The sequence below is a fragment of the Theropithecus gelada genome, chromosome 3 (genome assembly GCF_003255815.1).
Source record: "Theropithecus gelada isolate Dixy chromosome 3, Tgel_1.0, whole genome shotgun sequence".
NCBI lineage: Eukaryota > Metazoa > Chordata > Mammalia > Primates > Cercopithecidae > Theropithecus > Theropithecus gelada.
This window is the reverse complement of record NC_037670.1, coordinates 153194293-153207010: the sequence shown is the minus strand read 5'-3', so window position 1 is coordinate 153207010 and position 12718 is coordinate 153194293. Positions and strand designations below refer to the sequence as shown.

Genomic DNA, 12718 nt, shown 5'->3' with positions numbered 1-12718 from the left:
CCAGCGGGTGGGGGCCGCGCCGCGCAGGACGCCCCGCCCCCGTCGCCCCTCCCCCGCGCCGCCCGAGCAGCGGGACAGGGTTGAGGGTGCCCACCCCCTGGGCCCCCGGTGCCGCCGCGCTGGAAGGTGGCGGGGAGGGCCGACAGTTCTCCACCCACACCCAACACACCAAACTGTCAGGAATGAAATATGCTCCCTCCACACCTCGCACGGGCCAAAGAGGTAAATGGGGAAACTGAGGCCAGCGATTAGGGCAAAACCCACTGATCTGGTGTTGACAGAATTTTCTAGACTAGTTGGTGGCAGGCTGTTGACGGGACCTGCGAGGGCTGGCTCCTAGCCCAGGGCATTGTCCACCTGTGGACAGGGAAGGGAAGTGTGTGTGCTTGTGCAGAGAGGGCCTGAGAGGAAGCAGGGACCTTGCCCAGGCCAATGAAGGAGAATCCTCCGGGGGGGGGGGGGGTGCCTCCCAGCCATTACTTGACTTTACAAATAGAAAAGCCTCATGTGGGGCCCAAATCCAGAGTCCCAGGAGTAAAACTGGGCCCCCTGCCCCTGACTCAGTGTCCTGGTCAGCAGCCCGTTTGGCCTCATCACCTCAGAATGAAGCTGAGCTCAGGAAAAGGGCACCCAGTGACTCACACTGTGTGTCCCCCTCCCCCAAGTCTGACTCAACTGAGGTGGTAAGAGGGGAAGGAGAGACTCTTCCCCCATAGTGCCAGGGAGCCCCCTGGGCAACGTGCCCATTTGGGCCATGGGGCAGATCCTGCCAGGGAAAGGGTGGGTCAGCCAGGCTGAAACAGGGAGAGCCTCAGCCAGAGCAGCCAGAGGGAAATGTGACCAGGCAGGTGGGCAGGGCCAGGGTCAGAGTGGTCAGGGAGAGCCCAAGGGAGCCAGCTGGGATGCCCAGGCAAAGCTGTACTCAGGGCAAGCCAAAAGCTGGAGGCCTGGGGAATAGAACAGCAGGGAAACTGAGGCACCCAAACAGACCCTCTGGCCTGGGGTGAGGAGAAAGAGCTAGAGAACGTATTTTTTTTTCTTTTCTTTTCTTTCTTTCTTTCTTTTTTTTTTTTGAGATGGAGTTTCGCTCTCGTTACCCAGGCTGGAGTGCAATGGCATGATCTCTGCTCACCACAACCTCTGCCTCCCAGGTTCAAGCGATTCTCCTGCCTCAGCCTCCTGACTAGCTGGAATTACAGGCATGCGCCACCACACCCAACTAATTTTGTATCTTTAGTAGAAACGGAGTTTCTCCATGTTGGTCAGGCTGGTCTAAAACTCGCAACCTCAGGTGATTCGCCCATCTCAGTCTCCCAAAGTCCTGGGATTACAGGCATGAGCCACCATGCGCAGCCTAGAGAACGTATTTCTATAAGGAGAAGATCCATTCTGCAACTCTGTAGCATACATGCAGCCATATCTCCCAGTTCCCCCTTTTTCAAGCCATGTGTCCTCAGCTTTCCCATCCTTCTAGACCCAGTTAGTCAAGTTGAGCTGGGTAAGAGGCCATATCTGAGCCTGAGAAGTTTCTTCAAGCCAGGGAAGGGTCTGGGCCCTTTTAGGTAAATCATTATATCTCATTCCTTTTCTACCCCTAGACCTGGCGTAAAAGACAGGATAGTGAGCATCTTTGGGGGCTCTTTCCCCCAAGGGCCAATGAGGGCACCCCCTGTTATGGAGCTGAGGAAAGTTTCAGGGTTCTGTGGGGGGCAATGCTTATGATGACAGGGGTCTATGAATAATTTCTTTCTCTTCTCATTGAATGAAATTGCCTGGTCCTTAGGTAGGGAGGGGGAGGAGTAGAGAAGGGACCAGAAAGAGCAAAAGGACCTGCTGTGCACGGCTGGGGGTGGGGGGAGCTCTAGGGACCCTGATAGTGACAGGCGAGGTATAAATAGCCTGGGCCCTGTGGCTCATGTTCTGTCGGCTGCCTGTGACGAGGTGCTCAGGAATTCCACTCTCCTGTTGGCAACCCCTTCTCTCTATCTCTAGAACTCTCATTCTCCCCAAGCCACCTTCAACTTTTGGCTAAATCCACCCCTCAGGCACCAGTGCTGTCCATACACTTGAGAGACTGAGCTCTGCTGTGGAGAGAGGCCCGGCTCCTAGGACACACAGCTGGGCCTCACAGGGGAACTGTGTATATACAAAGGCCGACTTCTGACAGCCAACCTGAGGTGCCAGGGGCTCAGGGTTCAGCAGTGCTGCCTCTGAAACCCTGGTGAGTAAACTGAGGCACAGATCTGAGAAAGGATGCATTCCTCTTTGAGCTGCTGGGGTGGAGAAAGGGTTAAGGTGAGTTTGCTTGGAGTTGACAGCCCCTTTACAGACCCTAATAGTCCACAGTCCTGTTTTGCAGGCATTATCTGAGGTCCCCCAGCCAACTGAGCGCCTCTGTTCAGGTGGGAGAGGCTGGAGAAAGCCAGGGAGAGGAGAAGGAACTCCCAGTGCAGCTTCCCTTGCTTTCCCTCTGACTCATGAGCTCACTCCAGGGGAGGTCAGTGTGCGGGCTCCAGGGGAGGTCAGTGTGCGGGCCCCAGGGGATCAAGTGAATGGTTGGTAGAGGAGGGTGCAGAGTGCCAAGGGATGGTTCCCGTCACTCCCCCACCCCCAACCCCCACAACTGTCCTCAGAAACCTGAGCCTGTTGCTCTCCAGGATAAATCGGGGCCTGACTCAGGCCCCAGCATCCAGTGACAATCAGCCTGACCCAGGCGCGGGCTGGTGACTCAGCCCTCAATATAGCCCATGAGCCCAGGCCCCCAGCCTGGCCAGCCAGGCTGGAACAGACCGTGCACAATGCTGGGCCCCGGCCTGCCAAGTAGGGCCCCCTTCCCGAGGAGCGCTGACATGCTCCTCCCTAAGCCAGGCAGGGGCACACAGGGGCTTACAAGGGGTTTCATCAGCTGAGTATCTGAGCAGCGCTGGCTGGGGCCACAGGCCGTTTATAGCCCCCTGACTCACCACCTGCTGACCTATCTCAGGAGACCAGGTTGCCTGGCTCTTCACCTGGTCCTGCCTCTGCCATCGAGGGGCTCTGCTCATCAGCCACCAATATTGGCCATATTTATCTGGGCTGAGCTGAATCCAAGTGAGCGGGTACAACGAGCCATGTTTGAAAATACTGTTTTTCTGGAACCAGGGATATTTCCACAGTCACCTGTGATGATACTGGGCTGGCCAGGTCACAGCAGGCACTTTCAGTGATACTGATACTGACTGTGGCACTGACCCAGTTGCCAGGGACAGTGTGGTAGAGTGGAATGATCCATGGGCTGAATTCCAGACTCTACTTCTAGCTCTGTAACCTTGGGCAAGTAACATAACTCTTTTGGGCCTGTTTTCTCATCTTTTTTTTTTTTTAAATGTGTGAAAATGGAAGGAAATCACAAGAAAGATGGTTAGCATGGTGCCTGGCATCTAATAGGTGATCTAAAACTGTTAGTTTGCTTCCTCTGATTATCTTAGAGACCAAGGGGTTCTGGTGAGAGAGGCCTTCCCCTGCAGCTCTGTGTCCACATCCCCGTGGGGACCACTGCCTGGATCTCCAGGTTGTTCCCCTCTCCCCTTCCCTGCAACCCAATATTCCCTCTGCCACAATCAGAAGTGGCAGTACCTGTCATCTTTAGAATCACCCACCCTGCCCCAAAAGCAGCTGGTCCTTGACAGGAGTGGCAGCGGGTGGCTACTCTACCTCTTGACCTGGAAAGGGAAACCAGAGAGGGCTGGGCTGCAGGCAGCTTGCAGAAAGGAGGCAGTTATGCAGAGGGCAGCAGTGGGGAGAGATGGAGGCTCCTGAAGGTGCTTTGAGTCCCTGGTTCTAGCGCACCTAGACCCAGGTGCACACCTGCCTGTGGTTTCCAAGGCATACCCCTCCAGACTTAAGATCAATCCTTTTTTTCTTTTTTTTGGTATAAATTTAGAGGGTACAAGTGCAGTTTTGATACATGGATATATTGTTTAGTGTGAAGTCTGGGCTTCTAGTGTAACATCACCCAAATCATGTACATTGTACCCATTAAGTAATTTCTCATCCCTCCCCTCGCCCCACCCCCACCGCTTCAAAGTCTCCAATGTCCATCAGTTCACGTTCTATGTCCCTGTGTACACATTATACACATTTTTTAACTCTTTTTTTTTTTTTTTAAAGAAGGAGTCTTGCTCTGTCACCCAGGCTGGAGTGCAGTGGCGTGATTTCGGCTCACTGCAACCTCTGCCTCCCAGGTTCAAGCAATTCTCCTGCCTCAGCCTCCCGAGTAGCTGGGATTACAGGCGCCTGCCACCACGCCTGGCTAATTTTTGTATTTTTAGTAGAGACAGGATTTCCCCATGTTGGCCAGGCTTGTCTTGAACTCCTGACCTTGTGATCCGCCCGCCTCGGCCTCTCAAAATGCTGGGATTACAGGCGTGAGCCACCGCGCCCAACCTTAACTCCACTTATAAGTGAGAACATCCTACTGTGTTTTTTAAGCTAGCTTAAGTGAATGTTTCACATTCAGCAGGAAAGATTCCTCTTCAAAACACCTGGGTAACAGTGTATTATTAAGACAAGGAGACAGAAAGTCCAAACCAAATGAAGAGAATGGGATTCTAAAATGAACAGAGGGTCAGGTGCAGTGGCTCCCACCTGTAATCCCAGCACTTTGGGAGGCTGAGGCGGGCGATTCACTTGAGCTCAGGAGTTTAGACCAGCCTGGGCAACATGGCAAAACCTCATCTCTGCAAAAAATACAAAAATCAGCTGTGCGTGGTGGTGAGCACCTGTAGTCCCAGCTACTCTGGAAGCTGAGGTGGGAGGATGGCTTGAGCCTGGAAGGTGGAGGTTGCAGTGAGCTGAAATTGCACCACTGCACTCCAGCCTGGGCAATAGAGTCAGACCCTGTCTCAATCAATCAATCAATGAAATGAACAGAGAAGGATATGTCCTAAAGGGAGGGGTTTTGTATTCTAAGCAAAAAGGTGGGAAAAGCAGGCCCACATTCCTGCCATTAGGCAGGCTCTAGGTTCAGGTCCCCTAGCTGGAGACCACCCTACTAGAACCTGACCTCTACCCTGGCTTGTAATTCCAGGTTAAATCAGTGATCTTTAGTGTCTTAGTCCATTTGGGCTGCTGTAACAAAATACTATAGACTGGGTGGTTTATAAACAACAAGAATTTATTTCTTACAATTCTGGAGGCTGGGAAGTTCGAGATCAAGACGCCTGCAGATTCCATGTCTGGCGAGGGACCTGCTTCCTCACAGATGGCTGTAGTCTTTTTTTTTTTTGAGACGGAGTTTCACTCTTGTTGCCTAGGCTAGAGTGCAATGGCAAGATCTCGGCTCACCATAGCCTCTGCCTCCCGGGTTCAAGCGATTCTCCTGCCTCAGTCTCCCGAGTAGCTGGGATTACAGGCATGTACCACCATGCCTGGCTAATTTTTTGTATTTTTAGTAGAGATGGGGTTTCTCCATGTTGGTCAGGCTGGTCTTGAACTCCTGACCTCAGGTGATCCACCCGCCTTGGTCTCCCAAAGTGCTAGGATTCCAGGCGTGAGCCACTGTGCCTGGCCTGGCTATAGTCTTAGTGTAAACTTACATGGCAGAAAGGGTCATGCAGAAAGGGTGAGGGATCTCTCTGAAGTCTCTTTAATAAGGGCTCTGATCCCACTCCTGAGGGCTCTGGTCTCATGACCTAATCACCTCCCAAAGCCCCCCTCCTAATATTATCACCTTAGGGGTTAGGATTTCAACATATGAATTTGCAGAAACATGCGGACCATAGCTTTTGGCTATAAGTCCTTTCCACCACCGATACCCATGTTCTTCAGTCAACTGGTGGCGGCAGTAAAGTGGGTAAATGGCAGTCTCACTACACTCAAAAACAAGCAGCCAGTGGCACCAGGTCAGTTGTGAAATAATTTCTTTAGGTTACAACTGAGAGCATACAATCTAATGTAATTGACTAGGGTGGTGCCTCTCAAATCTTACTGTGCATACAAACTAACTGGGCATCTCATTAGAAATGCAGATTCTGCATCAGTAGGTCTGGGTTGGGGCCTGAGATCTGCCTTTCAAATAAGCTCCTGGGCAATGCTGATGCTGCTGATCTGTGGGTCACATGGAGTAGCAAGGAGCTAGACCAGCCTAGGTCAGAACTGTCTTCAAAGAGGAGTCACTTAGAGCTGGGGTGCCCAACCCCCAGGCCATGGACCAATACTGTCAGGAACTGGGCCACACAGCGTTAGGTGAGTGGTGGCTAGGCAAGCATTACCACCTGAGCTCTGCCTCTTGTCAGATCAGTGGCAGCATTAGATTCTCATAAGGAGCAGGAACCCTATTGTGAACCGCACATGTGAGGGATCTGGGTCGCACACTCCTTACGAGAATCTAGCTAATGCCTGATGCTCTGAGGTGGGACAGTTTCATCCCGAAACCATCCCCATCCCCCCTCCATCTGTGGAAAAATTGTCTTCCATGAAAACGGTCCCTGGTGCCAAAAAGGTTGGGGACCGCTAATTTAGACAAAGGCAAAAGAGGCATGTGGCACTGTCTTCAATTTGCCTAGTTGTAGTCACATTTCTAGGAGGCTAGTCACAATTTCAGCACTGGCCCCATGTCTGCTAAAGTGGACTTTCAATTCAGCCGTGCCACTTCTCTGGGCTGAATACAACTTGAAAATCTCCTAATTCTAAATGTCCTTGCTACTCCCCGTAGGTAAGAGCTAGAGAAGGAATGAATTCATTTAGCTTGGCAGTGCTACTACAGTATACACTCTGTACATGTGTTTCTTTGGACGTTTGGTTGAATGGAAGGAAGTCCTTTCGGGTGGGAGGGAGGAAAAAAGAGGGGTCCAAAGAAAGCCAGGAGTCATGGGGTCATTCTTTCCACTATGGCTTAAGAATATGCTTGGGGCTGGGCACTATGCCTCATGCCTGTAATCCCAGCACTTTGGCAGGCTGAGGCAGGAGGATTGCTTGAGCCCAGGAGTTTGAGACCAGCCTGGGCAAAATGGTGAAACCCTGTCTCTACAAAAAATACAAAATTTAGCTGGGCATGGTGGTGCATGCCTGTGGTCCCAGCTACTTGGTAGGCTGAAGTGGGAGGCACTTGAGCTCAGGAGGTGGAGGTTGCAGTGAGCCAAGATGGTGCCACTGCACTCCACCCTGGGTGACAGAGTGAGACCCTGTCTCAAAAAAAAAAAAAAAAAAAAAAAAGAAAAGAAAAAGAATACGCTTGGGGTCTTCTTTCGTATGGAAACATTCATGATGATAACCTCCAATCACAAAGGTTCCACAGGAATGAAGGTAAACAGGAACACACATAAACTACCCTCATCATTCTACTTGTCCCAATTAGAACCATCCCCAGGCTTCTGTCCTGCTCTAAGCTCCAGGAGGCTGAGCTTGAAAGATTACATCACCTGGGCACCTCTGCGCTTTGTCTTCCCATTGGGTTCAGCTGATGAACTACCAGTAGAAAACTGGCAGGTGGGAGGAGAAGGTAGGGGAATACATATCCCACTTCATCACGGCTCTGGCGGGGGCTGCACCCCCTGTGGCTGCCACTCCTGCCTGGGGCCCATTTTCAGAGCTCCAGCTCTTGCTTCCTTTCCTTCCTGCTTCAGCCTGGGATGCTTTACACTGTTGCTAGTGCCTGGTACTTCACTATGTTTTGTTGCTTCTCCTAACTCTGCCTTTTGTACACAGTCCCTTCATTAAACTCTCTTCACGTAAAGCTTTGAGTGTGCCACCTGTTTACCGCCAGGACTCTGGCTGATTAAAGTCATCTCTGAGGGTGAATCCCTTGAGAAGTCACAAAGGCACACACGTGGATCTTCTTAGGGCAGCCTTCTCATGTAGGTAGGTGTGCGCACAGAACCTAAGGGGAGGTCTCCCCAGCCCCTGTTCATTCCATTTCTCCACGCTCAGGTGAGCACCTCAGGATGGGTTAATAAGCACAGACCAACCCCTCTGTGAGTCAGTTGTCAGCAGAAGGGGCCAGCCTCATTTCTGAGGTCATCTGCAGGGTGAGAAGCCGTATTTAGGAGTCAGACTCTTATGTGAGGTACTTGCTTAAAGGGGGACCACTCTGTTCTGGTTATGTTGTGAGGCATTTAGCAAACAAAAATCCACAGTCTCATGTAATTCAGTTGATATTTAATTACAAGGAACTCAGGTTCTTACACAAGGCAGGAGATGGGAGTCAGCCGCTCCCCACAAGCCTTTCCAGCCTGGGTGACTGAGGCTGAGGAGACGGGGACACATGGAACATATGGGGAGGGTTCTGGCACAGTGTGTCCTGCCCAAAGCTGAGGGTGGTGGCCACTGGGGATCTGCCCTCGCGCTGGCCAAGGTCTGCCATCACTCCATGAGGCAGAACTCTGACTCCTGCTGTCGCATGTTGGGTAACACATATAGAGCCACAGCTGCAATAGCCAAGAATACCATAGGCTTCCACAACCCAAACATGTTCTGTGGGACCAAAGAGAAACTGTGAGTGCCCAGCCTCCTGAACCCTGCCCTAAGCCAGAAATCACCTGCCTATGGGTGCCCAAGACACCTCAGGAACATTGTGGATCGGTCTCTCTTACCTCCTGGGTAACCAGTGGAGGCAAGTGATCTCTCAGTCCTGGCACCACTAGACATGTGCCCCAACACTGTACGCACCACCTTAGGTGACAGCCTCTATTCAGGCCTCCGTTTCTCCCCATGGGCTGAGAATACTAGCTCCCACGTGAAGACGCAGGCTCAGGGGCCAGACTTCCAAGTGGTTGCAATGAGAAAGGACTGAATGCCATGGCAATAAAGAGGAGGGTAAACCTGGCGCTTTGGGAAAAGCAGCAGCACCTCATTAGTTTCACTGCAGTGAAGTGAACTCAGAGTCAAGAGGATGGGGAAAGGGGAGTAAGACTGAGGGGAAATGAAGAAAGTGCACCACGGAGTGCAGGTAAGTAGGAGGTTCTTAGGCAGACAAACTTTGACAGAGAATGACACTGGTTCAAGGAAACTTAAGGAAACCTGTCACTGGGCCTGAGTCATTAAAACACTCCTAATCACCAGGTATGTTGACTGACTTCCTGGCGTATGTGCTAGAGTATGCTGAGGCTTCCAGACACTGCCGGCCACTAGGGAACCCTGCTGATTCAGGGGACAAGTGACACCATCAGAAGATATCCAAAAAGCATCCATTAGGGAATATGAAAATGTTAGACAAGAAAATACATACTTGGGGAAATAGGTTTTATTTTTATTATTTTTTTGCTCTACTACCTGAAAGGTAGAATTTGGATTTTGAGTCATAAGCTATAGCATAGGTAAGAGAAGGGTGGTTTCAAGTAAAAATGGAATATAGCCCATTAATGCTAATAACACATTTTCTCAGATGATACTTTATCTAAAAAGAGGATTTTAAGCCTGCTAAAGAGCAAAGAAAATCTCCCGAGCTTGTAGAAATAGCTACTAAGAACAACAGAAGATATGAAATGGAAAGCCAAGCAACATTAGAGGTGGATATACAGAGTAATTCATGTAAGAAAACCAAGAGATCGGCTGATGGAGGAGGATCGCTTGATACCTGGAGTTCAAAGTTACAGTGAGCCATGATCATGCCACTGCACTGTAGCCTTGGTGACAGAGTGAGACCCTGTCTCTAAAACCAAAAACAAAAACTAAGAAGGGAGCTACCTAGAAAAAAAATTGACATGCTCAGATGCTTCTATCCTAAAGTGCATTGCTAAGAATGTTAGTCTGGTGTTCTTAAAGGAGGGAGGAGCTGAAATCCTTAAATGTGACTGGTGTACCTCACACTGGGCAAAGGCAAGTTTCTGCATGGGATGGGGAAAGGGCCAGTGTGGGTGTCCCAAAGGGGTAAGTTGTGTCAAACTCTCCTTTTAAACTAGGTGAGCTAAGTGACAAATCACAGGAATCATGTTTTTGGATGTTGAGTTGTTTGACAGGATTTTCTATGATCTTTGCAGATAATATGCAGAAATAAGGGTAGGATGACAGTACAGTATGTTGAATGACAGGTAAGTGACCAATGAGCTGAATAAAAGAACCCCACGAGACGACACTCTAGAGGCTCTGTCCTCACTCTGTCCTCTGTAGATGAAGATAGGGAAGGTGGGCTTGCCACCCCTGTAGACGATGTGAAGGTGGCAGAGGAAGCAAGTATTTTAAAACCACAGGGTCAAGATTAAAAACACATACACACAGAACCTTATAAGGTAAGAACAATGAACTATAATAGGGAAGAATGGAAAATTCTGCCTTTGAAGCCTCAAAATCAAATGCAGGTACAGAATGGGGAAAGGACGCTTAGCATACACAATCTGCAGAGGGGCTTATAAACAACACATGAAATAAATTAATAATATATGTTACCTAAAGAGCTAATGTGATCTGAGGTTGCCTAAACAGAAGTATGGTGTCTTCCTCCTTGGGACCAATGAAGAGAAACTGTTCAAAATGAGAAGAGATGATAAGGGGAAGCAAGACTGGAATCTTATCTGTTGCTAATATTGAGTCCTTTTAATCTGATTCGCAGCTTCCTGGCTGTTTTACTTAACTTCTCTATGCCTTAGTTTAATCATATATAAAGTAATAATAGGAGTAGCTTCTTCACAGGGTTGTTGCAAGGCTTAAATCAGTTAATATACCTAAGTGATTAGAACAGTGCCTAACACATAGACTGCATTTTGTAAGTGTGTGCTCTTTTTATTAATGATGGGGTATTTTATAATTTATAGAATACTTTCATCTATTTTAATCCATCCGGTCCTGACAAAAACCTGTGAGGAGGGCAGAGGTTTGATCATCCTTTGTTTACATTTGAAGAAGCTAGAGCTCAGAGTGTGCATTTTGCTCCCTGGGACAACGGCTGTCAGTAGAGGCAGACTCAACCGAGTTCTCATGCTTTCTACACACTAGGCTCCCTCAGGTCCTGGCTGCACAGTTGCATGTTGGGGCCTCCCAGAGCTCTGGGGATAACAGGCCCCACCAGTAGAATCCTTCACCAGCAGTTCTTCCTCTCCCCTTGATTGGGCCAGGCTGAGTCTGAGGTGGTGGAAGGCTGTGGCTGAATGCTTTGGGTCTCACCTGTAGTGCCTTAAGACTTCTGGGGGCGGTGCACAGGGGAGAAAGAGTCATAGAGAGGGGCTCCATCACTAAAGCAATTGTGGACCAGGGAGTAAAGGGAATACCTAAACTCAAGAAGAAAGGTGGAGGCTTGAAGATGAGTAATAGGAAAGCTGGGGAGGGAGCAGGAGGAAGGACAGAAAAGGAAATGGAGAGAAGTGCCACCAACAAATGCTCCAGCTGCCACCCTGTGCATTAAGCTACATTCTGTTCACAGGAATGTGAGAAGAGAGGGGAGTAGAGGGGGAGGCAGGGAGAGCATGAGAAAGAAGCAACACAGGACTAGAGAGAATACCTTATGGGTTCCAGAAGGCAGGTGGAACTCCAGTCTTCCACCTTAGGCCATAAGACCACATTCTGCCTCCTGAATTTGGTATCCTGTTGACAGCCTAGATTACATGTGTGGGAGCTGACTGGAAAGTGGCCAGAATAAATCAGTCTTAATTTCCTGAGAACACAGATCTCTGGCTAGTAGAAACTTTTCACTAATACCACATTCTCTCCAGAAAACCTAGCTTGGGAAGCCAATTACATGGAATCTGACCCACAAAAGAGATAAACAGAGAACTAATAAAATTTCCCGGCATTCTGTTCTGACTTTTCTGGAGACTGGAAGTCCAGAAGCAGAGAACTGTTCAGTAGAAAGAGCAGAATACAGTAAGGGTTCAGTTCCATTTCACCAAGCTTGACGGACCAACTTAGGTTGCCCTCCTACCAATGCCCCTGGGATGATCATGAGGATCAGAGCTCTTCAGACCTCCTCTCTCCCCCAACGGAAGGGGGATTCCTTATTTTGCCATCCTGGGTAGCAACAGTAGTGAGAACTTGACTCTGGAGTTAAAGACAAAGAGAGTCCAGGCCAGCCTTGCAAACAAACATCAGCTCATCAGAAGTGGTCAGGCTAGCCATCACACAGAGGATGAGCGGGGAAAAAGAAGTAGTGAGGCAGCTTTGACAGTAGCAACCGAGCTGGGCTTAGCCAAGTTTTTCCCAGCCAAGGATTGAAACTCAAACCATGTCTCTGGCAAGCATTCCAACCTCCTATGCATTACAAAGACATGCTCAGAGATGTCACAGGCTTTGCAGTAGCCCAAGGAAAAGTCAGAACTAAAACTCAGACCTGAGCATCACCTGTTGTAAAACAGTACAAGCAAGAAGCAAGCAGCTGGGAGAAAAGGGAAAGAGGAGAGGCCAGGGCAACCTGCACCCTCCCTCTATCCCTCAGAAGGAGAGGAAGCAATACCAGTACCTGCATTAGGACGACGTCTCAGCCCACCAGCACCAGAGCAAAGCCGAGATGACCACCAGGCCTACAAGAGGCAAGGAGAAGATGGGGGGATCGGGGGTAGGGGATGACTGCAACACACCAAAATGAGAAAGAAGCACGAGGAGAGACCAGGAGATGTGAGACATAAACACATGGATCCAACAGATAATGAAGATGAGAAAACAAAGGGAAAAGAGAAAGGAATCAAGAGGTTAAAAAACAGGTAAGCTAGAGCAGTTGCATGTCTTTTCTGCTGCCTGGGCCTTGGTTCTTTCCACCGGCAGTCTGCAGGAATTGCAAAATTGAATGGGTTAAGCAGCAGCTAGGTCCAAGTCA

General features: G+C 49.7%; 1 protein-coding gene across 4 annotated transcripts in view; it reads right to left on the bottom strand.

The window, feature by feature from the left end:
• Positions 1–8116: 8116 nt before the first annotated feature.
• Positions 8117–12718, bottom strand: part of CCDC136 (coiled-coil domain containing 136) — a 32064-nt gene continuing 27462 nt past the window's right edge. For 2 of the 4 annotated variants that reach the window (XM_025380827.1, XM_025380828.1), the window contains exon 16: positions 8117–8451. In XM_025380827.1, coding sequence (XP_025236612.1) covers positions 8341–8451 — 111 coding nt within the window. In that variant the 3' untranslated portion in view covers positions 8117–8340. Of the gene's footprint in view, positions 8452–12364; positions 12472–12718 lie in introns of all 4 variants that reach the window. The other 2 variants (XM_025380826.1, XM_025380829.1) reach the window with 2 other exon arrangements.